Below are 24953 nucleotides of genomic sequence, written 5' to 3'. Positions count from 1 at the left end.
CCTGCTAATCCTCCCAACACTAAGGGGCAATTTAGCATGGCCAATCAACCCTAACCCACACATCTTTGGAGTGTGGGAGGAAACCGGAACTCCTGGAGGAAACCCACGCAGACACAGGGAGAATGTGCAAATTCCACACAGACAGTGACCTGAGGCTGGAATTGAATCTTAGTCCCTGGAGCTGTGAGGCAGCAGTGCAGCTGGATGGGCAGGACTGCACAGCTTAGATTTGACCCATTGGTTGTGAGATTTCTTAGCTCTGTCTTACATGCTGTTTCCACTGTTTGGCACATAAGTAATCCTGACAGGCATGTCCCAGTAAAAATGAAGGATAGAAATGGCAGGATTCGGGAACTATGAATGACAAGGGAAATTGTAAGCTCAGTCAAAAGGAATAAGGAAGCATACAATAGATAGGTCAAGGCATCTAAAACTGAGGAAGCCCTTGAGGAGTATAGTGAAAATAGGAAGGAACTTAAACGTGGAATTAGGAGGGCTAAAAGGGGCAATTAAATGTCTTTAGCAAACATGGTCAAGGAGAATCCAAGGCTTTTTAAGCATATATTAGGAGCAAGAGGGTAGCAAGAGAAAGAGTAGGCCCATTCAAGGACAATGAAGTTATGCATGGAACCACAGGAAGTGGGTGAGATCCTTAATGAGTACTTAGTATCCGTACTCAGCAAGGATAAGGGCATGTCGGATGTTGAGTTCAGAGATAGGTGTGTGAACGCTCTAGAGAATGTTAATATATCGAAGGAGGAAGTGTTGAGTATCCTAAATTGCATTAAGCTAGACAAGTCCCTGGGGCCAGATGGGATCTATCCCAGATTATTGTGGGAGGCAAGGGGAGAAATAGCTGGGGCCTTAACAGATATCTTCACTTCCTCTGACCACAGGTGAGGTTCCAGAGGACTGAAGAATAGCCGATGTTGTTCCCTTCTTTAAGAAAGGAAGTGGGGATAATCCAGGAAATTATAGGCTGGTGAGCCTGACATCAGTGGTGGGGAAGCTTTGGAGAAGATACTGAGGGACAGGATATATGCAGATTTGGAAGAAAATGGACTAGTTAGTGACGGGCAGCATGGTTTTGTACGGGGAATGGCATGTCTCACCAACTTGATTGAGTTTTTTGAAGCAATGTCAAAGATAATTGATGAGGGAAGGGCTATGGGTGTAATTTATATGGACTTTAGTAAGGTGTTTCACAAAGTCCCACATGGCAGACTGGTACAAAAACTAAAATCACATGGGATTCGGGGTGAGCTGGCTAGATGGATATAGAACTGGCTTGGTTATAGAGGCTGAAGGAACAGCCTGTTCCGAAAGCTAGTGGTTTTTGCTACCAAATAAACCTGTTGGACTTTAACTTGTCTTAACCATAGTAAGTCCAACGCCGGCATCTCCACATCTTGGTTATAGAAGACAGAGTAGCAGTGGGAAGGTGTTTTTCAGAATGGAGATCTCTAGCTAATGGTGTTCTGCAGGGATCTGTGCTGGTACCTCTGTTGTTTGTAGTATATATAAATGATCTGGAGGAAAATGTGGGTAGTCTGATTAATAAGTTTGTGGATGACATAAAGATTGGTGGTATTGCTGATGGTGCCGGGGATTGTCAGAGGATACAACAGGATATAGATAGATTGGAGCCTTGGGCACAGAAATGGCAGATGGAGTTTAATCTGGATGATGCATTTTGGAGGATCAAATTTAGGTGTGAATTATACTGTCAATGGCAGAACCCTTAGGAACATTAACATACAGAGGGATCTGGGCGTGCAGGTACACGGATCCCTAAAAGTGGCAACACAGGTGGCCAAGATTATTAAGAGGGCATATGGCATGCTTGTCTTCATCAGCCAGGGCATTGAGTACAGGAGTTGGAAAATCATGTTGCAGCTATATAAAACCTTGGTTCGGCCACATTTAGAGTATTGTATGCAGTTCTGGTCACCACACTACCAGAAGGACGTGGAAGCTTTGGAGAAAGTGCAAAGAAGGTTCACCAGGATGTTGTCTGGTCTCGGGGCTGTTTGCTATGATGAGAGATTGAATAAACTAGGATTGTTTTCACTGGAAAGACAGAGGCTGAGGGGAGACCTGATAGAGGTCTACAAAATTGAGAGGCATGGACAGGATGGATAATCAGGGGCTTTTTCCAAGGGTGGAAGTGTCAATTACAAGGGGGTGAGAAGGGAAAAATTTAAGGGAGATGTGCGGCGGGGGGGGGGGGGGAGTTTTTCATGCAGAGAGTGGTGGGTGCCTGGGATGTGCTGCCAGAGGTGGTGGTGGAAGCAGGCACATTAGCAACATTTAAGAGGCATTTGGATGGGTACATGACTAAGGAGAGAATAGAAGAATATGGACCGAGTAAGAGCAGAAGGTTTCTTTTAGTTTAGTTGGGGCATCATGATTGGCACAGGCTTGGCATGCTGAAGGGCCTGTTCCTGTGCAGTACTTTGTTCTTTGTTTACTGAGTGTAGCTTCACAGGTTGACATCTCATTTTTAGGTATGCTTGGTGCTGTTCCTGGCCTGGCCTGCCCTCCCATACTTAACATTGGGCCCGGGTTGAATTCCCTGGCTTGATGGCAATGATAGAGTGGGAGCATGCTTGCCCATGAGGTGACTGATTGTGATTGTAAGTCCTGGAATTTTCTGCCTGTAGACAGAATCAATATGCTCTGAACTCCATTGACTGTCATTTGCTCGTCTTGGGCTTGTTTGCTCAATCTTCCCAGATCCATTTTCAATCTATTTCATTCTTATAAATTACTGACTCTAACACAAAATTACAAATAAAGAAAGAAAGGACACTCATTTATATAATAGGTTTCACAACCAATGGACATCTCAAAGCTGATGAAATACTTTTGAAGTGTAGTCAATGAGTTAATGTAGGTAACACAGCAGCCAATAAATGTTCAGCAAACTCCCAAAAACAGTAACTTGATAATAGCCAGATAATCTGTTTTTATGATTTTGATTAAGGAATAAATATTGTCCAGATCTCCCCAGATAACTCCCCTGCTCTTCGAAACAGCGCCAGGGGTTCTTTTGCATCCACCTGATGCAACAGATTGGGCCGTGCCTTAATGTCTCTGAAATACAATACCACCAATAGTGCGGAATTCCCTTGGTGTTGTACTGTAGTGCCAGCCTTGATCTTTGTGCTCAAGTCCTGGAATGTGACTGGAACCTGGAACCTTGTGACTCAGGAGTGAGAATGCTACCAACTGACCCATGGCTGACACAACTGAGACTAAAATATGTTCACTGACATATCTATCCCCCTCCCCCAGATCATTGATGAGTACAATGAATGTAATGGTCATCCAGCACTACAGACTAAGGCAAGCCACATACAACTGGAGTTCTGGGGAAGCTGCCCCATTTAAAATCATTCACTGTGCCCTGTTCAATATTTATCCCTCTTTCTTTCTTGCCCTTGCACAATGCAATGTGATTTTGTTTTTGAGCCATCCCTCGTGTGACTTGACGGGAATTCTTGTGGTTGATTTGTACTGAATTTCCTTGTCCATTGATTTGGTAGCCCCTCAAATTTTGGATCAGGTTTGTCAAAGATGCCCTCTGCATTCTGAAGTTATTTTGAAAATCCGTTATTGGGGATTCCTTGCATGTTCTGGTTAAAGGTGCTGTACAAATACAAGTTATTATTGTAATTCAACACATTTCATGTGATTAGTACATTTGACTTTTCTTCGTCAGAGGTAACAAATGTACCTCTACCGTGTTCCCTCTCCACTGCAATAACTTACAGCATCAGCACAAGAAGAAATGAGAAAGTGTTGGCTTTTCTTTGGAATTCTGCTAGTTGCAAAATCCACCTATACCATAGAATGATGGAAACTGGATCAAACACTCCTTTCAGTGATTTAACCTGAGTCGAGGAAATAATTCATCATGGTATTCATATCAGGTTTTTAGAAACCTCACCTTTTTACGGTGGAAGAACTGAAATGTGTTTCAATTCTAATCCATTGAACTAGATTTTTATTTCACAATTTCAGCATCCACAGTACTTTCTTTTATTTATATGAACCAGATTTTGATGGGCAAGTCCTTCAGTGAAACTCATCATTTTAAATTTTCAGGTTTTTGCTTTGAAAGTAGTAGGATGACTTATCGGTTTTCTGAGAATTTTTTTCTTTGTGTATTCCAATTTACTTTTTTTAATTAATTCACAGACAACAAGGGAAACACTCGTGCATCACTGCAATACTCTAGGTGATGCTTTGCGCAAGGACAATGACTTTGCACTCATTATAGATGGGAAAACCCTCAAATATGCCCTGACATTTGGAGTGCGACAGTCTTTTTTGGATCTTGCTTTGTCTTGCAAGGCAGTCATCTGCTGCCGGTAAGCTAGAATATGAACATTTTATGAATGCTATGTTTGTTTTTTAAGATTAAAAAATTAAACTCTGATTCTTGCAAAATGTAAATAGTCCAATTGCTTTGTCAGTTGCATGCAATTAAGTATATATAAGTAATATGTTGTACATATTTCACTACACAAAAAGGTAGGGTGGGAAACACCAGAAAAACATGTCTAATTTTCTATGCCTCTAACACTTCAGTGCAAAATTGCATTTAATGGTAATTGAAAACAATTTTAAAACATGCAGAGGAAATTGTGTAATCAAGTGGGCATGTTTAATATGTTGAAACTGGCAGCCGTCAACAATTAACACCAATTGTCCAAATCCTCCCTCATCGGCATTCATGACCTTCACCCTGACTCCACAAATGGCATGCCCCAGGTCTTAACAGAGGAGTAGAAACCAGCCACCTCTTGATCCAGAAGAGTTTGTGCCAGGTGTATTTACAACTCATAAACATGATTCCAGAATGTGACCAAACCCAAAGATATTAGCAGGTTGGTACACACTCTCACCTTTAACCAGCTGAGACATTGTCAAGTCAGTTAAAGGTGGGTGTTGTTTACAATCAAAATATATATTTTTTAAATTGAGCAAGAAGCTAATAGGTTTGGAAACAAATGGGAGTTTAATCTAAAATGTTATCTTCCCTCTTGAGTGTTTTCTTTTCAAGTTCTTACTGAAGGATTTTTCAGCTTTTCAGTTCCTAAGGAAGAAACTAAGACCTGAAAAAACATTTTAAAATGGTGTTCGATTCTTCTTCAATCTGGAGGCAGATACAATTGTGTACCTTTGAGAAGGTTTCTTGTTCTGCCCTTTTGCAAGCAAGCAAAGAAGTTAACGCTTTCCATTGACAGCATGGTCAAAATTTGAACAAAGTCTTTGCCTTTTAACAATTTGACTTTATTCCATTTGTTATCTGCCAAGACACAGTGCTCAAAAAGGGGAGACATGGAGTGACCTTGAAATTAGCTGCAAGCATTTCTGTTAAAGCACCATTTAAAACTAAGCATAATTGCTTCCAAAATTGGAATTAATAAAACAAATTGATGAGTTGCCATTTCGAGCACTCAAAAGGGAAAGTTACCTGAAGTTTAAGGGGATAATCAAATTTTAATTTTCAATTTTAAAAAAATTGGAAAAACAGGTGGTTATTAAAGGGTATTAAAAAAAGTTGATTCAGAGAGAAGCTCTGTTAATTACTAGGACTATTTGAGAATGTTTGGTTTCAGTTTTAAAGGTATAAGAATACTTTATTGGACAGCAAAGTTTCATCAGTGTTCATGAACGAGATAGAATGATAATTTAGTAGGATGCCCACTTAAAAGGTAGAGCCAGGAAAATCACACCACCAAATGGGAACACAACCTGGGTGTAGCTCAATGGAATATGTTCATCTAGTTTTGATGTACATTTTGGTGAAAGGCACGTGCAGAACAGACTGGTAAATAGATAGCTTTCTCTTGGACAAAAACAGAAAATGCTGGAAATTCTCAGCAGCTGAAAAAGTGGAGTGGGGGGGTAGAGGGAGAAGGAAAGCTGGAATGGAAAGTGGAAAAATGGAGGTGAGAAAGAAGGATGATAAAATGGATGAATGAGATGAAACAAAATGAAATAAAATAAATGGAAATGGGGTGAAGGTGGAGGAGAGGGTTCATGTTGAACTTCATGTTCAGTCCAGAAGGTTGTAAAGTGCCCAATTGGAAGATGAGGTGTTGTCACCTCTGGTTTTCCACTTTCCATTCAAGCTCTCCTTCTTGCCTCCCCGCTGTTCAGGGCAACTGCCACATTCCTCAGGCAGTCCTTTAACAATCTGTACCTCTGTTCTGTCATTCAGGCATTCTCATCACTTAATTGACTCCTTTATAACACCTTTTCAGCCTCCTGTATCCTCATTTACATTCCCTTTGTCCCATTCCACCCCCAGCTAATTCCCCCCACCATCAATGTATAAATCTCCGCTGATTCTCTTTGCGCTCAGCTCTGACGAAGGGTCATCTAGACTCGAAATGTTGGCTCTATTCTCTCTCCCAGATGCTGCCAGACCTGCTGAGATTTTCCAGCACTTTCTGTTTTCGTTTCAGATTCCAACAGCTGCAATATTTGGCTCTTAGCTTTCTCTTGGAGATAGTTGTGTCCTTTCCTATGAACTTTATAAAACAACTGAATTGCACAGTCTGGCCAGCATCTGAGTCTTTGGGGTCATGTAGGGAAGGATAAACAAAGATCTTGAGATAGAGACCCATTTTGAGCTTTTGATAAGATCACTTGACATTGAGATTGAGATACCGGTGTAAATGCACAGGTATTACGTGTTACGTACAGAAATGTCTTACTAAATACAACAAAGAACGAGTCTCAGACATGCACATTGAACCACTTTTGCATCTTATCAGTAAGTTAGAATTTTGTGAAGTCTGTAGGTGGGGTCAGTGAGTCTAATTTTCATAGAAATTCATAGAAACCCTACAGTGCAGAAGGAGGCCATTCGGCCCATCGAGTCTGCACCGACCACAATCCCACCCAGGCCCTATCCCCACATATTTACCCGCTAATCCCTCTAACCTACGCATCCCAGGACTCTAAGGGGCAATTTTTAACCTGGCCAATCAACCTAACCCGCACATCTTTGGACTGTGGGAGGAAACCGGAGCACTCGGAGGAAACCCACGCAGACACTAGGAGAATGTGCAAACTCCACACAGACAGTGACCCGAGCCGGGAATCGAACCCGGGACCCTGGAGCTGTGAAGCAGCAGTGCTAACCACTGTGCTACCGTGCCACCCTAATTTGATAACAGTTTTTACATTTATTCTTGGTGTTTGTGTTGATGATTTGGATACTTCTAGCAGCTTGTGTTTTAACAGTGTTTGACCAAAAAATTGGGGAAATGAGCTTGTAGTTGAGAAATGTAGCGTTTTTGTAAATTGGCTCATTTTTTTTTCTTTATTTGTTCATGGTATGTGGGTGTCACTACCTAGGCCAGCATTTATTGCCCATCCCTAATTGCCATTTAGGGCATTTAGGAGTCAACCACAATGCTTGGGTCTGGGATCCAGACCAGATAAGGACAGCAGAATTTCCTTCCCGAAAGGACTTCTTCCTTCAGAGACCTATGGGCAAACATGCCAAGGTCCCTTTGTTCCACAGAACTTCCTAATGCCATGCTGTTCATTGAATACTTCCTTGTCAAATTACTCCTTCCAAAGTGTATCACCTCACACTTTTCAGGGTTAAATTCCATCTGCCACTTATCTGCCCATTTGACCATCTCATTTATATCTTCTTGCAGCCCAAGACACACAGCCTCATTGTTAACCACCTGGCTAATCTTTGTGTCATTCACAAACTTACTAATCCTACCCCCCACATAGTCAGCTATGTTGTTTATATAAATGACGAATGATAGGGGACCCAACACAGATCCCTGTGGTGCGCCACTGGACACTGGCTTCCAGTCACTAAAGCTGCCTTCTGTCATCACCCTCTGCCTGCTACAACTGAGCCAATTTTGAATCCACTTTATCAAATTGCTCAGTGTCCCATGTGCATTTGCCTTCTTTATAAGTTTCCCATATGGGAGACTGTTTCGGTAATCAGTTACTCCCAATCCACAAAACATACACACCCTAGAAAGCCAACATAACTTCAGCAGAACATCTAAGTTAAAATGTTAACAGTGTATAAGGCACACTATCGAAATTATTTAGAAATTGGCTGAATAAATATCCAACATTAATAAGGTGCCAGTGCAAAGGAATATTAAATTAGACTGTGACATATTGATGTCTCAGGTAAGTTAAGACTGTAAACAGGCTAATTTTTATGTGAAATTGCTTCTATGTGAGTTCAATCTGTTTATTTATCCTAACCTTCTGAACAAGCCTTTGCCTTCATGGTAATATTCCTGCCACTGAGATGGAAGGTTTGAACCCCACTCCTGGCAGTGGAGGAGAGTTTAAATCAACCCCATCTGAACTTACAGCTCCCCCGCCCCCCCAACCCCCCAACCCCCCCCCCCCCCCCCCCCCCCCCCCACCACCACACACATATATACAAACTCACGCCTGCCCATCCTGATTTTCACGAAGCAGGCAGCGACTTCCTGCCCGTTAATGAGGCAGAAAGTGTAAATTCTTCTAACTGCGATGATCATTATTTACAATAGTAAGCATTTATACTCTATGTGAAGCTGTTGAATTGTTTTTACTTTGCTTTAGTTTACTTTCCTGTGGCTTGCTGCAGATTTTGTAAACTAGATGGGGAAACCAGGATAAGGGTCTAATAGACAGTGGTAATAAAGTCTCAATTAGATGTGGCAGAAGAAATGTGCCTATGATTAAGGAGATACAGAAGTACTACACAAAAGTACAAACTAAACATACCATGGGAAAGACTTTTACTATTAAAATATATGAAAATAAAGGAATAGCCATTCTTCTAGCCTACTGAGGTTCTGTTTCACTCTGATTTATCTTCCTTTTTACTTTATTCAGAGTTTCTCCTCTTCAGAAGTCAGAAATTGTTGATATGGTGAAGAAACAGGTGAAAGTTATAACATTAGCAATAGGTGACGGAGCAAATGATGTGGGAATGATCCAGACGGCGCATGTTGGTGTTGGAATAAGTGGAAATGAGGGACTACAGGCAGCAAATTCATCTGACTATTCCATAGCACAGGTAACAGAATATAAAATAATCATTTGACATATGAGTAAACTTTAATAACCCTCAATGTGTAGATTTAATTTGATATATTTCAATGTCACTGGCATTACAAAGTACAGCTGATTTCAATTAAACACAGTTGTTAAGAGTGATCTTATTAAACCAAATGGTCCTTTTATTGTTTTGCCTCATTAACCTAAAAACATTTTAACTGCTATGATTGTCATCCATACTGTTCATCATCATCATAAAATCCAACATTAAACTCCAAGAATATGTAGCTTGTGTTCATATTTCAATTTACTGTCAATTTATTAATATTTTCTAAAATAGTTCAAACACAAGAGTTGGACTTTTGAAAAGCATCTCCAGTAATATATACCAGGATATTTGGTGATAATTATCATGATCTGGCAGTTTTATTTGAAACATTGAGCAAACTCTCTTCAAAATTTGTGAACTTGTGCTGAGGTTGATTGCCATTGACGTCAAGGCAGCATTTGAACACATGGCAGCAGAGTCCTTGAAAAATTGAAGTCAATGATAATTGAGTGAAAAGGTCTTCAATGGTTGGCATCATATCTAGCACAAAAATATGGTTGTATTTTTTGATCTAGTCTTTTCAGTGCAAATGCATCACTGCAGGAAATCTTCAGGGTGGTGTCCTAAGTCCAACCATCTTAAGCTGTTTCATCCATGACCTTCCCTCCAACATAACATCAGAACTGAGGATGTTTGCTGCTGATTACATTGGTTTGAGTGCCATTCACAATCCTTCCGACACTGAAGCAGTCTGTACCTGCATTCAGCAAGACCTGAACACATTTAGACTTGAGGTGATAACAGGACATAACTGAGGTGGCAGGCAACAAGAAAGAATCTAACCATCGCCCCTTGACATTCAACGGCATTACCATTGCTGACCATATAAATGCTTTGGCTGCAAGAGCAGATCAGAAGCTGGAATTCTGCAGTGAGTAATTCGTGCCCGACTCACCAAATCCTGTCCATCATCTATGAGACACAAGTCAGAGGTCTGATGGAACATTCTCCATTTGCCTGGATTGTGTGCAGCTCCAGCACTCAAACTCTGCATCATCCAATACAAAGCAGCCCATTTCTTTCACACCATAACCACCTTAAACACTCATTCCGTCCACTACAGGCACACAGTTGTAATAGCGTGTATTATCTACACAATGCATGCAGTAACTCACCCAGGCTCCTTCGACAGCACCTTCCAAACCTGCAACTGCTACTATCTAGAAGGACAACGGCAAAAGACACATGGTAATGCCACCATCTGCAAGTTCACTCACTCACCTTGACTTGGAACTATTACTACTTCATCAGTGGGTCACAATCCTGGAGCTCCCTGCCTAACAGCACTGTGGGTGTACCTACCTTATATGGACTGCACTGTTCAAGCAGGCAGCTCACCATCACCTTATCAAGGCATTTAGGGGTGGGCAATAAATGCTGGCCTTGGCAACGACGGGCATATCCCAAAATCAAATAATTTTTTTAAAGCAGTTTTTTATATTTGAGAAGTGTGTAAGTATAGTGCAGACAGAAGAGGAGAAATGTTTGTCCTTTTTTAATTATATTTTTCACAGATCATATCCTTCCTACGGTTTTCTTCCTGCTACCTTCCTTCAATTTCAACAAATCCAGCCACACCATATCAGTTCAGTTCACTCCCATCAGCATTTGCTCCCTTCAGCTTTTTCAGAATTGTGATTTCTTTTTTCTGGTAATCCACCCTCCGAAGTTCAACCCTGGTTCTCCTTGCTTTTCTCTTTGTATCTGTGTGACTGGGCCATCTCTAATTATAAATGAGCCTGGAAAGTTTGGACTGAAGTTTGGAATAAGAGTTTCCATTTAAATATACAAACTGAAAAAGCAGAACAGTGGCTAACAGGACTGGGCCAAAAGTTTTCCTCCTCTTTCAATTCTGTCTCAGACATTCACTTTAAAATTGGAAACAGTCTGGCAGGTTGGATGCAGTAAGAGGAAATTTAAGGTCAACAGCAGGAGGCAAGAATAAAGTTGACAGTGAGCTACCATGCAAATATAACACTGGAGGAACAGTGGATACAAATGTGCTGATGGAAATAACAAAACTTGTTGGGTTTTAAGACGATCGAAAGATTTCATGGCGTGGTCACTGATATCAGTTTTTTATTTGCAGATTTTAAAAAAAATTAATTCAGATTCTGAAACTTATGAGGAAATATAGACTAATCCAAGAAAATAACTATTAAGCTAATGTAGCATAATGTAATATTGGTAATTTCTAGATGTCTCCATATATTATGCATTACTGCATTGGCAGTTATGTTTTGCATATTTTGATGAGTTATAGAAATGAAAACCATGTGTGATGTTTCAATTGGATTTATTTTAAAGAAGATCATTATTGTGCAATGGGCAATCATAATCCTTATATTGTTTCTAGTTCAAGTATCTGAAGAACTTGCTACTAGTTCATGGAGCCTGGAACTATAATCGCGTAGCAAAGTGTATCCTCTACTGCTTTTACAAGAACATAGTCTTGTACATTATTGAGGTAAGCTACGAGAGTTATCTCCAGACGCTCATTCCTTTTATTGCCAATTGTTCTCACTCTCTACCCCTCCCATCTAAAATTACAACCAGGAAAATCACTTAGTGCTGCAGAGAGCTCTTGCTCAGCTATTCTCAGTATTGCTGGAACATTAAAATCTGCCACATATTATTGGTACTTTTGCTGATGGTGACTAGGAATTCTCAGCCATGCAATGCCCACCAGCTTTCTGATTTATTGTCTTGCATATTCTGCATCGTTCTGAGCATTTTAATTTCCTTAATGTTTCTTAACCCACAACCTCTCCCACGTAAAAGGATAAAATGTCAAATTTAATTTATCATCATGCATTTAGCAAAACCCCGACAAACACTCAGTTAAATTGGATAATAGTAGATGGTTCTAAAGTAACCCCGAAAAAGATGATTGGTACACATGGTACTCAGAGGCTACGTGCCGAGGTGCTTCCTTCCCACTACCATATAGCTATTTTAGTTCTAGTCAAGGCCACTGTTCAAACCTGCTTGCCACCTGGTGGCAGGAAATGCCTTCCCTTTAAGAACGTACAAAGAAGCTTTGAGAACAGAACTATGGAGTAGTCTTAAGTTCTGTTTGCCTACTGTTCCAACTCAACGCTAATAGGAGTGAAATGAGAGCATATGAAAGGGAGCACGATTAAAGAAAAATAATCCATGAGTTGATTGAATCTTGTGACATCTCAGGTCAGTAGTCTTCTTGTATGCACAGTTGACTACACAGAACTTGGAGCCCCTAATTTAGGAGCATGTTTGGGACAGGCAAGAATCACGTATGGACAGCTGAGTAAAATGCCTGGGCCATTTTGAACACCAAGCCTTGTTAGAATATCATGGGTGGGCTAAACACTGCCCCGCCCCCCAGTTTGTCTGTGCAATTGGACAGCCCACTCTGCTGTTGTGCACAATTGCTAGCAGTTTAGTTTCCAGTGTCATTTCATATAGGAGTTTGATATAGGAACTGTCCAAGCAGGTTATAGAAAATGCTGATCTCGAACATCTTTGGCTGCAAGACATTGTGATGACCCTTTCTTCCTCTTTCCCCTCACCTGCTCTGTGTCTTCCAAAGATGGGCATCCTAAGGCAAGGTTGTGAAGTATATATTTGATTTGATTTATTATTGTCGCATGTATCAACATACAGCGAAAAGTATTGTTCTTGTTTCTATACAGACAAAACATACTGTTCATAGAGAAGGAAACAAGAGAGTGCAGAATGTAGTGTTACAGTCATAGCTAGGGTGTAGAAAAAGATCAACTTAATGCTGGGTAAATGCATTCAAAAGTCTGACAGCAGCAGGGAAGAAGCTGTTCTTGAGTCAGTTGGTACGTGATCTCAATTTTGTAACTTTTTCCCGACGGAAGAAGGTGGAAGAGAGAATGTCCGGGGTGTGTGGGGTCCTTAATTATGCTGGCTGCTTTGCCGAGGCAGCGGGAAGTGTAGAGTCAGTGGATGGGAGGCTGGTTTGCATAATGGATTGGGCTACATTCACAACCTTTTGTAGCCCCTTGCAGTCCTGGGCAGAACAGGAACCATACCAAACTGTGATACAACCAGGAAGAATGCTTTCTATGGTGCATCTGTAAAAGTTGGTGAGAGTCGTAGCTGACTTGCCAAAGTTCCTTAGTCTTCTGAGAAGACTGAGGCATTGGTGGGTTTTCTTAACTATAATGTCAGCATGGAGGGACCAGGATAGGTTGTTGGTGATCTGGACACCCAAAAACTTGAAGCTCTCGATCCTTTCTACTTTGTCCCCGTTGATGTAGACGGGCACGTCCTCCACTACGCGTCCTGAAGTCAATGACAATCTCCTTCGTTAATGGCAAAAGAGCCCCTGTGACTTAACATAGGAGAATCACTAGGAGATTATTTTTAGAATATGTGTAACATATATTAAATATATATAATATATTATGCGCACACCTACAAATTTACATGCTGCATTGAGTTATAATCCTGATGATTCCATGGCTTCAATTTTAATGGTGCTGTTTGGGTGTTATTAGTTGTTAGAATATTATCATGAGCTAAATCTGTAGCGGGTATCCCTTATTCCCCCAGAAGCCATCTTGGGAGGCTAAAATACTGAACAAATGGTAATATGTCTCAGGATAAATGTAGCATGCCTGGGAACTTAGTAGAAATTTACATAATTCTGTGCCTATGATCAGCCACTAGCTGTACATTGATGGTTTCTCTAACGCTATCTGGTACTGGTTTGCCCGAATAGCAACTTCTGCAATCAGTGGCTCCCTATATTTAGAGGTCAGTCACTGCTACAAACCCCCCAACTGTTCTCCTGCCTCTGAGTAACTGTTGTAGTCAATGGGAAGGTGATGCATTGGTGAAGAGGGCATCAGTAATCTGGTTAATGCACCTGCAGTTAGTTCCCTCGAGGAAAGGGCAGAAGCTTAATGTGCAAACCGCCTTTGGGTTGTCATTGCATATTGTTAAGCAGTCAATTCCAAAATGGCATCAAAAAGAGTACTGGGATGATGAGAGTGTGTTAGGAAATCATAATAAAATTTTAAAAATAGAAAATATCTACAGAAAATGCTTTTGTCAATTTTTTTTAGAATGGCATTAATTTGAAGTTCTTTAAAATGTGTCCACCCCCTCCAAGTGCTGTAAACAAATTCCATCTGCCTCTGCCATTCATGTCTTCACACATGTCGAGCAGATTGTGAGAAGGGATCTGTTGATAACTATCTCTTAAGCCATGTCTCAATAATTTCACTTCACGATTCACTATTAAATATATTTAAATAAAACGAGGCAAATTGTTACACTAGTCTCTTTTTTATATCTTTAGCTATAGACATTTGTTTTTCAAATATTGTTTGCACGTTCACTCAAGCAATAAAGTAAGGTTGATTTGTGAGCAGGAACTGTTCATCTGGAGGCCAGCTGGGTTACAAATTGGTAAATGGGGAATTTGTAGCGATTCATGCTTCTATAATCAGATTTAATGAACCGTGGAGTGTTACAGAGCTGCCGTGACATGGTAGCTCTTGGAAAGTTTTACATTCATTTTGTGAAGCCTGTCAGATTTTCTTCAGGAAGCTAACTATGTGAAGTTACATTCTGCACATTCTATAAACATATAACGTCCTTAATACAAACGGTATTTCAACTAATTGAAAATAATTACTGAGGAGCTTGCTAAAAACAGTTGTGAATACTTTCATAATGCCTTTTTAACTTTGTTTTAGCTAACTGGTCAAGCAGTAATACTTGTGAAAGAAGTGAGATTCAGGAAATTTGGCATGGTACAGACTTTTGAAACACTCTGTTTTATTCAATGGTATTCAACTGAGTTTATACTTAATGTCTCAACAACAATTATCAAATCATTATGATGGTGTATATAAGCCTTATCTTGCAGTAAAAGAAAGCATTTCACATCCAATACAGTGATTCATTACACATTCTAAATCAAAGACTAATCAATCAGAGCTTGAAATGTGGAAAATTATGAATTCTTCATTTAAAAAAAAACTGGATGAATCAAATCATTTAGTTTGAAAGATATTTTGCATGTTAATCTTTTCCTTCACTATTTTCATTAACCTTATTGCTTATAAGTATGAGACCTGAAAATCAACAAGAACAGCAAATGAGCATTAGTGCCAGTTAGGCCCACTGAGAACCTCCAGCGCTGACCTTGCAGGAATTTGCAGGTCCAGGGGAACACTCCCATATTTAAATGTATAGTACGTGCCTGCACCAGTAATGATTCTTCGTATCTGGGTTTCAAAAGAGCCAAGGGCCCCTGGAAGAAGAGTGACTCGCTGATCCTGCAATGGCTTGTTTGGGGGAGAAGGAGGGTGGAGGGTTTGAATCGGTTAAAATTGGAGCCCATTATTTCAGTAAATGAGTGGTCAATCTATGGTATGCATTCCTTTAGCCATAGTACAAGAGGTTAGTATTGATTCATTCAAACGCAAATTAGACTTATTTCAAACACATTAGACTTTGGGATAAACTATGGAAGTAATTTGTGACAGGATGTGTGGTAAGTGTAGCATGGTTGGGACCAGTAGGTGAAACTATACTTGTGATTCCCAAGGCGCTCCACCTCTGAGAGTTTCTTCACCTCACGTCTCGGTCTGTGGTAGAGTCATTGCAGATTGATTGCAAAGTTTAGTCAACAGTGTCAGGGTTGTATCATGCAATTGCCAAGGTGGTCGAATACCAGCGAGATGAACTTTTAATGTTTTCTGTTTCTCCAAACATCTTACTTGTTGCTCCTTGAACAAGGTTGTGAAAGTATTGTTCAATTTTCTTCAAATGACTTGTGTGTCCAGGCCAGATTCCATCGCTGGTGCCCTACACATATTCTGGGCCATGCACTAACTTTCTCTGGAGATATGGGCACACCAACCCATTTCCAGCCCAAGGATGAGGATCTTTCCAGCCTGTGCGTTTGCTTCCCCCAGTCATGCCTCTTGATCCTGATATCTTTCAGTTGGAATCAGCTCCAGCCAAACAAAGGCTATGAAAACTGGTGCCCCAATTCCTGGTCCTTTTGAACTGATTGAGATCTGGAAGCACTCTGAATTTTCGTTGTCAATGGCCGGAATTCTGCGGCTGTTCGTGCCTCCGCGATTCTCTAGCCCTGCACCAGTGAATGGAGATTTGGCTCAGTGCCAAATTCTCCATCCTTGCTTGCAGCAGCGGTGAACAGCTGGAGAATTCCAGCCAATATTTTTAATATATACACAAATTAAGTTTTTCAAAATAACTTTCTTAAACTTGCCTTGATATTATTTTTTTATATTTGATGACATTTTTAGCATGAAGCCTGGCCTTTTATCCAAAACCTGTAACTGTGATTTACTTCTTTATATGCACTGTTCCAGATTCTATTATTGAAGCTTCTGCCCTTATTGATCCTTTTTCTGGCTTTTTTTCAACTTTTATTTATTATGTTTGAGCTGGAGAAAGAATGATGACGCAAAGATCATGTAAACAATCTTCCAGTATATGTCTGTACATGTACATTTGTATGTATGCACATAATATATTATATATTTAATATATGTTACACACATACATGTTTCCATAACACACATTCTAAAAACAATCTCCTAGTGATTCTCCTACATTAAGTCACAGGGGCTCTTTTGCCATTAACGAAGGAGATTGTCATTGACTTCAGGAAACGTAAAGGAGAACATGCCCCTGTCTACATCAACAGGGACGAAGTAGAAAGGGTTGAGAGCTTCAAGTTTTTAGGTGTCCAGATCACCAACAAACTGTCCTGGTCCCCCCATGCCGATACTATAGTTAAGAAAGCCCACCAACGCCTCCACTTTCTCAGAAGACTAAGGAAATTTGGCATGTCAGCTGCACCTCTCGCCAGCTTTTACAGATGCACCATAGAAAGGATTCTTTCTGGTTGTATCTCAGCTTGGTATGGCTCCTGCTCTGCCCAAGACTGCAAGGAACTACAAAAGGTCGTGAATGTAGCCCAATCCATCACGCAAACCAGCCTCCCATCCATTGACTCTGTCTACACTTCCTGCAGCCTCGGCAAAGCAGCCAGCATAATTAAGGACCCTACGCATCCCAGACATTCTCTCTCCCACCTTCTTCCATCGGGAAAAAGATACGAAAATCTGAGTTCATACAAACTGACTCAAGAGCAGCTTCTTCCCTGCTGCTGTCAGACTTTTGAATGGATTTACCTTGCATTAAGTTGATCTTTTCCTACACCCTAGCTATGACTGTAACACTACATTCTGCACTGTCTCGTTTCCTTCTCTATGAACAGTATGCTTTGTCTGTATAGCGTGCAAGAAACAACACTTTTCACTGTCTGCTAATACATGTGACAATAAATCAAATTTATATGTGCAGGAACATTTTATACTATGTAGTTTTACTTGGTGAATTTCCCCAGTGCCATAATGCATAATCAGGATTCCACCTTCCATTTAATTTTCATATAAACATTGAAATTTGAATGTTAGGGAAATAAACCTCAAGTATATTTTTATCTGTTTGGTATAGAAATTACTTTAGCAAACGGGGGTTACAGTGGCAGAGTGAGTGAAGCTCCAAGGACATCTTCAGTTTTAATGTTCGGGAATTTGCCATTAACTCTTAACTTCTGCAAGTAAAGGGAGAAATAAAGTTCTGTGGTGTCTTCAAAATCTGCTTCAAACTTAAAATGAAGTTCTTGTACACCCTTGCACTACAAGGCTTTTTAATAGTAAAATAATCTAAACTGACACTTTAGTGAGTACTATATTGTCAGACGTGTTGTCTTTGGATGAGATGTGTGTCTAATGTGTACAAGATGTCAAACATTCCTAGAATTTGTGGACTCCACACGGGCTGAAATATGATATAAAAATCATATTTCATCTCATTCTTACCAGTATTTTTCAGCAAATCATCAACATGTTGTGAGATTTGGTCTGCTAATTAGTCTACTGTTACCCTAGACTATAAGAGAGCTTTAACATTGTACAATGAGTGAAATAGTTATTTTCCTACCAGTGCTACATTTTGTACTTGTATGCAAAGTTACTTAGAAATTGCTATTTGTTATTTTGTGAAAAGCAGCCTATCAACTTGCCATTCATCTTATTTGCCATCTGGGGACAAAGCTACACATTTATCCTCTTGACAGTTGTGACTATACTTCAAAAGTAATGAGACTGAAGTAAAAGACAAAAACTGCATGGGGAATCCTTGTGCAGTGAAATCAAAATGACATGTTGACCAATTAGAACTAAATTGGCCCCATAAGATGTATGCCAGACTCCTGAGAATTAGTAGTAGGTGAGGAGTTCAGCTCCTGAGAATGTTTTTGGTAAGCAGAAGCTCTGCCTATGGTAGACTTGATTTGCTGTGTTGTACTTGGTTTGTTCTCATTGCTAAGCATGATAGAAGGTCGTACTGCAGCTGTGCATCGTATTGAGATTTGTATTATATTGTGCCCAGTACCAGCGAATCACTGTTAAAATAACAACCATAAAATATTCAACTCTATATCACTTAGTAAATTATATGAAGCACTAACTCTCAAAGATATTACATAAATAGTCGATCTAACCTCAAAGAACTGTCCCATGTACATACAAGGACAAGACTGGGTTAAAAGGAAATGAATAAAGAACTGTTCCTTAAGAATTATAGAAAAGCTAATGAAATCTATCATTGGAGACAGGACTGACTGAACACTATGAACTGTATGAACTGATCAGAGGTTAGCACAGATTTCTGAAGGATGGGTGATGTGTGACTAATCATTTTTTTGAAAGCAGTCACTAACATGGTAGTTAGGGGAGAGGCTATGGATATTGTTTTTGTGGACTTCCAGAAGGCATTTGCTTCAGCCCAAGAGCTTGTTAATTTTTTTCTTCAATCTCAGGGTATGGAGCTGGCGCCTCATCTTTTCATCAGATATATTAAACAAGTGGGTGAAGGAGTAGAAAACTGTCTATCCAAGTTGAAAATTGCTCTAAGTTAGGATGCACCATAAGTCATACAGATGAGTGGAGGAAGTTACAAAAGGGCATAGACAGACCGAGTGAGTGAGCAAACGTATGGCAGATGGAGTTCAATGTGGGGAAGTGTGAGGTCATTCAGTTCAGATCTGAGAAAGACAAACTGGAATGTTTTAGTGGTAAGAGGCTAGGACCCGTGGAGGAACAAAACACTGTCCATATACACAGTCACTCAAAGCCAGGAACAAGACCAATCAAAAAGGCTAATAGAATGTTGGCCTTTATCTCAAAAGAATTGAAATACTAAAGTGAGGAAATGATAGTTCAGTCTGACAGACTTTGGTCAGGTCCCATCTGAAGTCTTTTTAAGCCAAGTTTCAGGAAGGTTATAACACAGAATTACCAGATTGATACGAGTGCTCAAAGGGTTACATTATGAAAATATAAAGGCTGTCTAAACCTGGTTTGTATTCCTCTGTGTTTAGAAGGTTACAGAGTAATGTCACCAAGGTGTTTACAATTGGTGGAAGACATTTGATGTGGTAGATACAAATATACTAATGTCACTGATAGAGGGAAATTCAGAACAAGCTGACATAACATTAGAGCAAGGTCATTTCAGGAATGAAATCAGAAAGGGCTTTTTCCACAAAAAAAATAAAGGAAATCCGAAACTCTCTTTCCCCAAAAGGGGGATGCTGGGAACATTTCAAGACTGGGATTGATCAATTCTTGATCGGTAATAGTTCTCAGCAATATGGAGAGAAGTGGGGGATGGAGTTGAGGTACAGATCAGTCATGATTTAATTGTATATGGAACCAGCTCAAGGAACTGAATGGTCTATTCCTATTCATATTCAGGTGTAACAATTGGCCATTGTGAAGAATCTTTCTACCACTGTCCAGTATTTGGACAAAGTATGCTAACATTCACTGAAAATCTTTTTCTTGGGCTGAATGAATTGATGTAATTTTACATTTGACTACCATAACAACTGTTAAATTATTTTTTATATTTATGTCAGAACTTCAGCTTAAAACATTTTTCATGTGACATATGACAATATACCCATGAAATAGATTAAATATACCTCAGTATTGATCTGGCTGCACAGTAGTTCTTTACTCATAACTGCTGTGTTGGAGGGAAGGGGAATCATCTAGCATACATCTAATTTGTCAATGTGATACTTGCTAAAGAAAAGCTTGCTGTATGTGTGGAACTATTGTATAAATAGATTGATTGAAATACTTTCCAGCAATTGCTGTGGTTTGGAATCAAAATGAACCGTCCAATTTCTGTGCTAAAATAAAACCTTGTAGAAAGGGTGGATAATATGATTAGATTTTTGTAGGACTTCCTGAATCTTGCAACATTTAAGTGAGTTTTCATCTATAAAGGTGGTCAGATGTCAAGTTAATAGTACCATGTATAATTCTGATTTTAATTTTTACCAGAATATGTTTGCTTAAAGTTTTTAATTATAATGGTTTCTCAGTTCATAGAATCCCTAAAGTGCAGAAGGAGGCCATTTGGCCCATTGAGCCTGCACTGACAACAATCCCACCCAGGGCCAATCTCTGTAACCCCACGTATTTACCCTTCTAGTCCCCCTGACACTGTGGGAGGAAACCAAAGTGCCCGGAGGAAACCCACGCAGACACAGGAGAACGTGTAAACTCCACACAGTCAATGACCTGAGGCTGGAATTGAATCCGGGTCCCTGGTGCTGCGAGGTAGCAATGCCAACCACTGAGCCACCGTGCTGCCCAAGTTATCATCCCTATTTTCCATTCTGTGCAGAAAGTCAAACGCCTGGATTTTTTTGTGACACTGACAGTGGAACTTTCAGCCTTCGCTGTCATTGCTCTATGAAATTGACCAGGAGTTCCGCCATGTGCAGAATAACATGGAAATCCAAATGTTGCTGTCAGTGTTCCTCCATGGTGTTTCCCACAGATTCCTATGTCTCTTGAATTTATGAATTGGCAAGAACTTCCATTTTCATGCTGTGATCTTGTGAAAATGTTTACACCCGGTTTCTCTAATGCTGTAGGAACTATATAAATAATGCTAAATATCCTTGTCCTGAAAAGCTAATTTTATATTTGTGGAATGTCAACTTTTTCCACAATGATAACATTTCCATATACTTTAAGGAGCATTTTTTTCTTTAAAAAGTTTTTTTTAAGCTTTTATCTTAATTCAGTCATACATTTATGTTGCTAGCTGAAAATTTAAATGAAAAGTGAAGGATTTTTAATTGCTTTCCACTTTCTGATTTGCAGTGTGAATATTTCTATTTGAAGTTTACCTGCCTGCTGCAAACACTGCAGTGTGCCAAGAAATTCCCTTGACTTGGCGACAGATTTAAACTGCAGTTGTGAAAAGGGAAATCCCACCACACAGATTGCTAAATCATTGTGGGCAGTTTTCTTCAAGGTCAGCGGCAAATGCCCTTGCTTCGCATCTGACCTCAAAATCTGGGCTGTGGTGTTTGCCTGGTTTATTAGTTCATGAGACTGATGAATGGTATTGTTATTTTGATTGGGCTGCATTTCATTAATGCATTCTCAGGATGTGGGTGTTGTTGACAAGGATGGCACTTATTTCCCATCCTTATGCCATGCAAAACAGATGGTAGGTTTTTTTTTAAGGATTTTACTTCATCTTTAAAGTTTCAAAGGCAATGGACCAGGCAGACCCAAATCCATTCCTTGCTTGCTCCAAAGGCCAAGTTCAAAATCCAACTGAATCCAAGTCAACGCCCCCACAAGAGAGAAAAACAAAATCCAAGCTGACAAGATAATTCATTGCACCCCATGTTGGGCTTGATCTGATGCTTGATCTTAGCCAAAAGGCCAAGGGTTGCCTTCTTAAACCACTGGGTAGTGGTGTAGTGAGTGATTTGTTCAGCCCTTTCAGCAGGTATTTAAGAGTCAGCCACATTAATGTGACACTGGAGTCACAAATAAGCCAGATCTGATAAGGATGACAAGTCCAAAGATGTGCGGGTTAGGTTGATTGGCCAGGTTAAAAAAAAATTGCCCCTGAGATGCGTAGGTTAGAGGGATTAGCAGGTAAATATGTCGGGGTAGGGCCTGGGTGGGATTGTGGTCGGTGCAGACTCGATGGGCCAAATGGCCTCCTTCTGCACTGTAGGGTTTCTATGATTTTACCCCAGTCCAACGCCGGCATCTCCACATCAAGTTTCCTTTCCTCCAGGGATATTGGTGAACCAGTTTCACAGCAAACAGGCAATTTCATGATCAGGTTTATTGATGCTAGCTTTTTTGTTTTCTGATTATTTTTAAATGAAATTCAAATTGTCAAACTGCAATGGTAGAATTTGAACTCTGATTACTAATCAATATTGCTCTTGGTGCTGAGATTAAGTTGCTAGACTTTCATATCTGTTGGCCATGTTGATATAGCTTTGAGTCAGGTAAATGGCCATGTGCCTTCTCATGGGGTGCCTAGCCTATATAGAATTAGTCATTTATCAGCCACCCATTTGCAGTAGACCAATTATTGAAACTAGAGTTTTGTGAGTTGCTGTTTATTCAGTCTCAGTAAATATGAAATCTGTTTTTAATAACTTGTCCTTTTTACTTGTCACTATCCCCACCAAGCAGATACTTAGTAAAGTAATACCTCATCGCAGCTACTGGCAAAACATTAATTCTTTGTGACCTCTGTAAAACAAAAACATACAAATAAGTTGTCTGACAGTGTGAACTAATGATGTGCTGTGGGAGTCACCTGGGATGGAATTTAATTTGATTGTACTGCCTATGTTTCATTTTTGTCAGCAACTCTGTATGAAATGCTAAAAGGCAAAGCATATGTTGTATTCCTTGCAGGCTTTTAATAGCAAAATTACAGGGAGCAATAAATAAGCACACTAAATAGTACATGATACTTTGGTAGAATAACATGACTGCATATTCAATTAGAGTACTTATGTTACCTTGAAAGAAGTACAAATTTCATAGAAGTGGTAAATAATATAGCAGCATCAAATTCATTATTATAAGGTAGCTCCCGACATCAGTCTTGCAAGTATCCTTTATTTTCAGAATTTCAGCCAATTACTAGATGCTGAGGCTGTTTCCCCAGTTTGAAGAGTCCAGAACTAAGGGGCATCAATTAGGATAATGGGTCAGCCATTTAGGACTGAGATGAAGAGAAATTTCTTTAGTCAAGAGGGTTGTGAATCTTTGGAATTCTCTATCCCAAAAAGCTGTGGATGCTCAATCATTGTGTATATTCAAGATTGAGATTGATAGGAATTGAATATCTGTGGGAAAGTTGAGTTGAAGTCAAAGATTAACCATCATCTTATTGAATGGCATGGCAGGCTCAAAGGGCTGTGTGACCCATATGCACTCCTATTTCTTATGTTCCTAGATTCTTGTGTGTAGGCAAATACAGCTTCCATTTGAGCACTGCAAGATCTTTAAAGAATCAATTAGATTAATCTAAATTGTAAACTGTGTTTGCAATTAGTGGCAGAAGACCAAGATTCTGGGAGAATACTCTGCTCCTCTTTAATAGTTCGGTTGGATCCTTAAAATTCAGCTGAACCTTCACATCAGAAAGATTAATATTAAATCTAAAGGCAATGCCTCTGACAATACAGACTGTATTTGTGTGCTAGAATTCTGGATTGAGAATTGAAACTAACTTCTTCTGAAGGGAATTGCTGGAGATCAAGGGTGACTTGCTTCCGCACTGGTTCGATGGGTTCTGCGATGACTGATCAGTTCAATTTGTGATCTGCAAACTGTCACATTCAGGGCAGGTGGTGCCTTAAGAGTTGGACAGATGGGTTTCTGGAGGCTTGTGAACTCTCTCCTCTGCCTCAACTTTGCACCTGCATGTTCCTGAAAAATGTGTTTGGTGCCTTTTGAATGATCCTTCTGCATTTCAGTCAGTCACAACTAGGGACTCCCATGAGACAAAGGGATGTTTCACCTCTTCAGGGATGCTTTGGCGACTCTCTAATATCTCCTGAGTTACATCTGCTGCAACCACTTCTGAGCAAAGCCATTGCTTCGTGAGCCTTGTGTCAGGCATACAAATGACATGACCAGCCCAGTCGAGCGGGGTCTGAGTGATTAGTGCTTTAGTGCTGGGCAAGTTGGCTTGGGAGAGGATGTTGCTGTTGTCTCATCTTTCTGACCACCAAATTTGAAGGCTCTTATGAAGACACTGCTGGTGGAACTTCTCCCATTCCTGCGAAACCATGCCCTCCATGGTGGGGGGGGGTTACTTTTTGATCTGATCAGGGTGCCCTTTAAAGATGGCATCCCAATCTCAGTGCAGCTGGGCTTTGCTGGCATTGCTGGAACCAACACTTTACCATTTTTTGGTCAGATTTTGTCCAGTGTCTGGGGTGGATTCAAGTCTGGCATGGTGGCACAGTGATTAGCACTACTGCCTCTCAGTGCCAGGGACCGAGGTTCGATTTCCATCTTGGGATTCTGTGTGGACTCTGCATGTTCTCCCCGTGTCTGCATGGGTTTCCTCCGAGTTCTCAGGTTTTCTCCCACGGTCCGAAAGATGTGCTGGTAAGGTGCACTGGCCACGCTAAATTCTCCCTCAATGTACCCGAATGGGCGCCGGAGTGTGGTGACTAGGGGATCTTCACATTAACTCCATTGCTTTCTTCATCTGAGCCTATTTGTCACACTAATAAATAAAACTTTAAAGAAGTCCAGATAGCAATGAAAAGAACAGGCGAGATGGCAAGGAAGTAGGGTTTGATTTGGATTGCTCTGGCAAAGTGTTAACACAGATCTGCTCACTTGGTTCAGTTCTG

At 40.3% G+C, this 24953-nt stretch overlaps 1 protein-coding gene across 7 annotated transcripts in view; it reads left to right on the top strand.

Annotated features, from left to right (window-relative positions):
* atp8a1 (ATPase phospholipid transporting 8A1) overlaps nucleotides 1-24953 on the top strand; it is a 369658-nt gene that overhangs the window by 270995 nt on the left and 73710 nt on the right. For all 7 annotated transcript variants that reach the window (XM_078216784.1, XM_078216762.1, XM_078216795.1 and 4 more), the window contains 3 exons: nucleotides 4204-4376; nucleotides 8896-9079; nucleotides 11526-11636. In XM_078216784.1, the coding sequence (XP_078072910.1) occupies nucleotides 4204-4376; nucleotides 8896-9079; nucleotides 11526-11636 (468 nt within the window). The remainder of the gene's footprint in view (nucleotides 1-4203; nucleotides 4377-8895; nucleotides 9080-11525; nucleotides 11637-24953) is intronic.

Source organism: Mustelus asterias, chromosome 1 (genome assembly GCF_964213995.1).
Source record: "Mustelus asterias chromosome 1, sMusAst1.hap1.1, whole genome shotgun sequence".
Lineage (NCBI taxonomy): Eukaryota > Metazoa > Chordata > Chondrichthyes > Carcharhiniformes > Triakidae > Mustelus > Mustelus asterias.
Note: the sequence above shows the minus strand (reverse complement) of the source record. Positions and strands in the feature narration are given on the sequence as shown.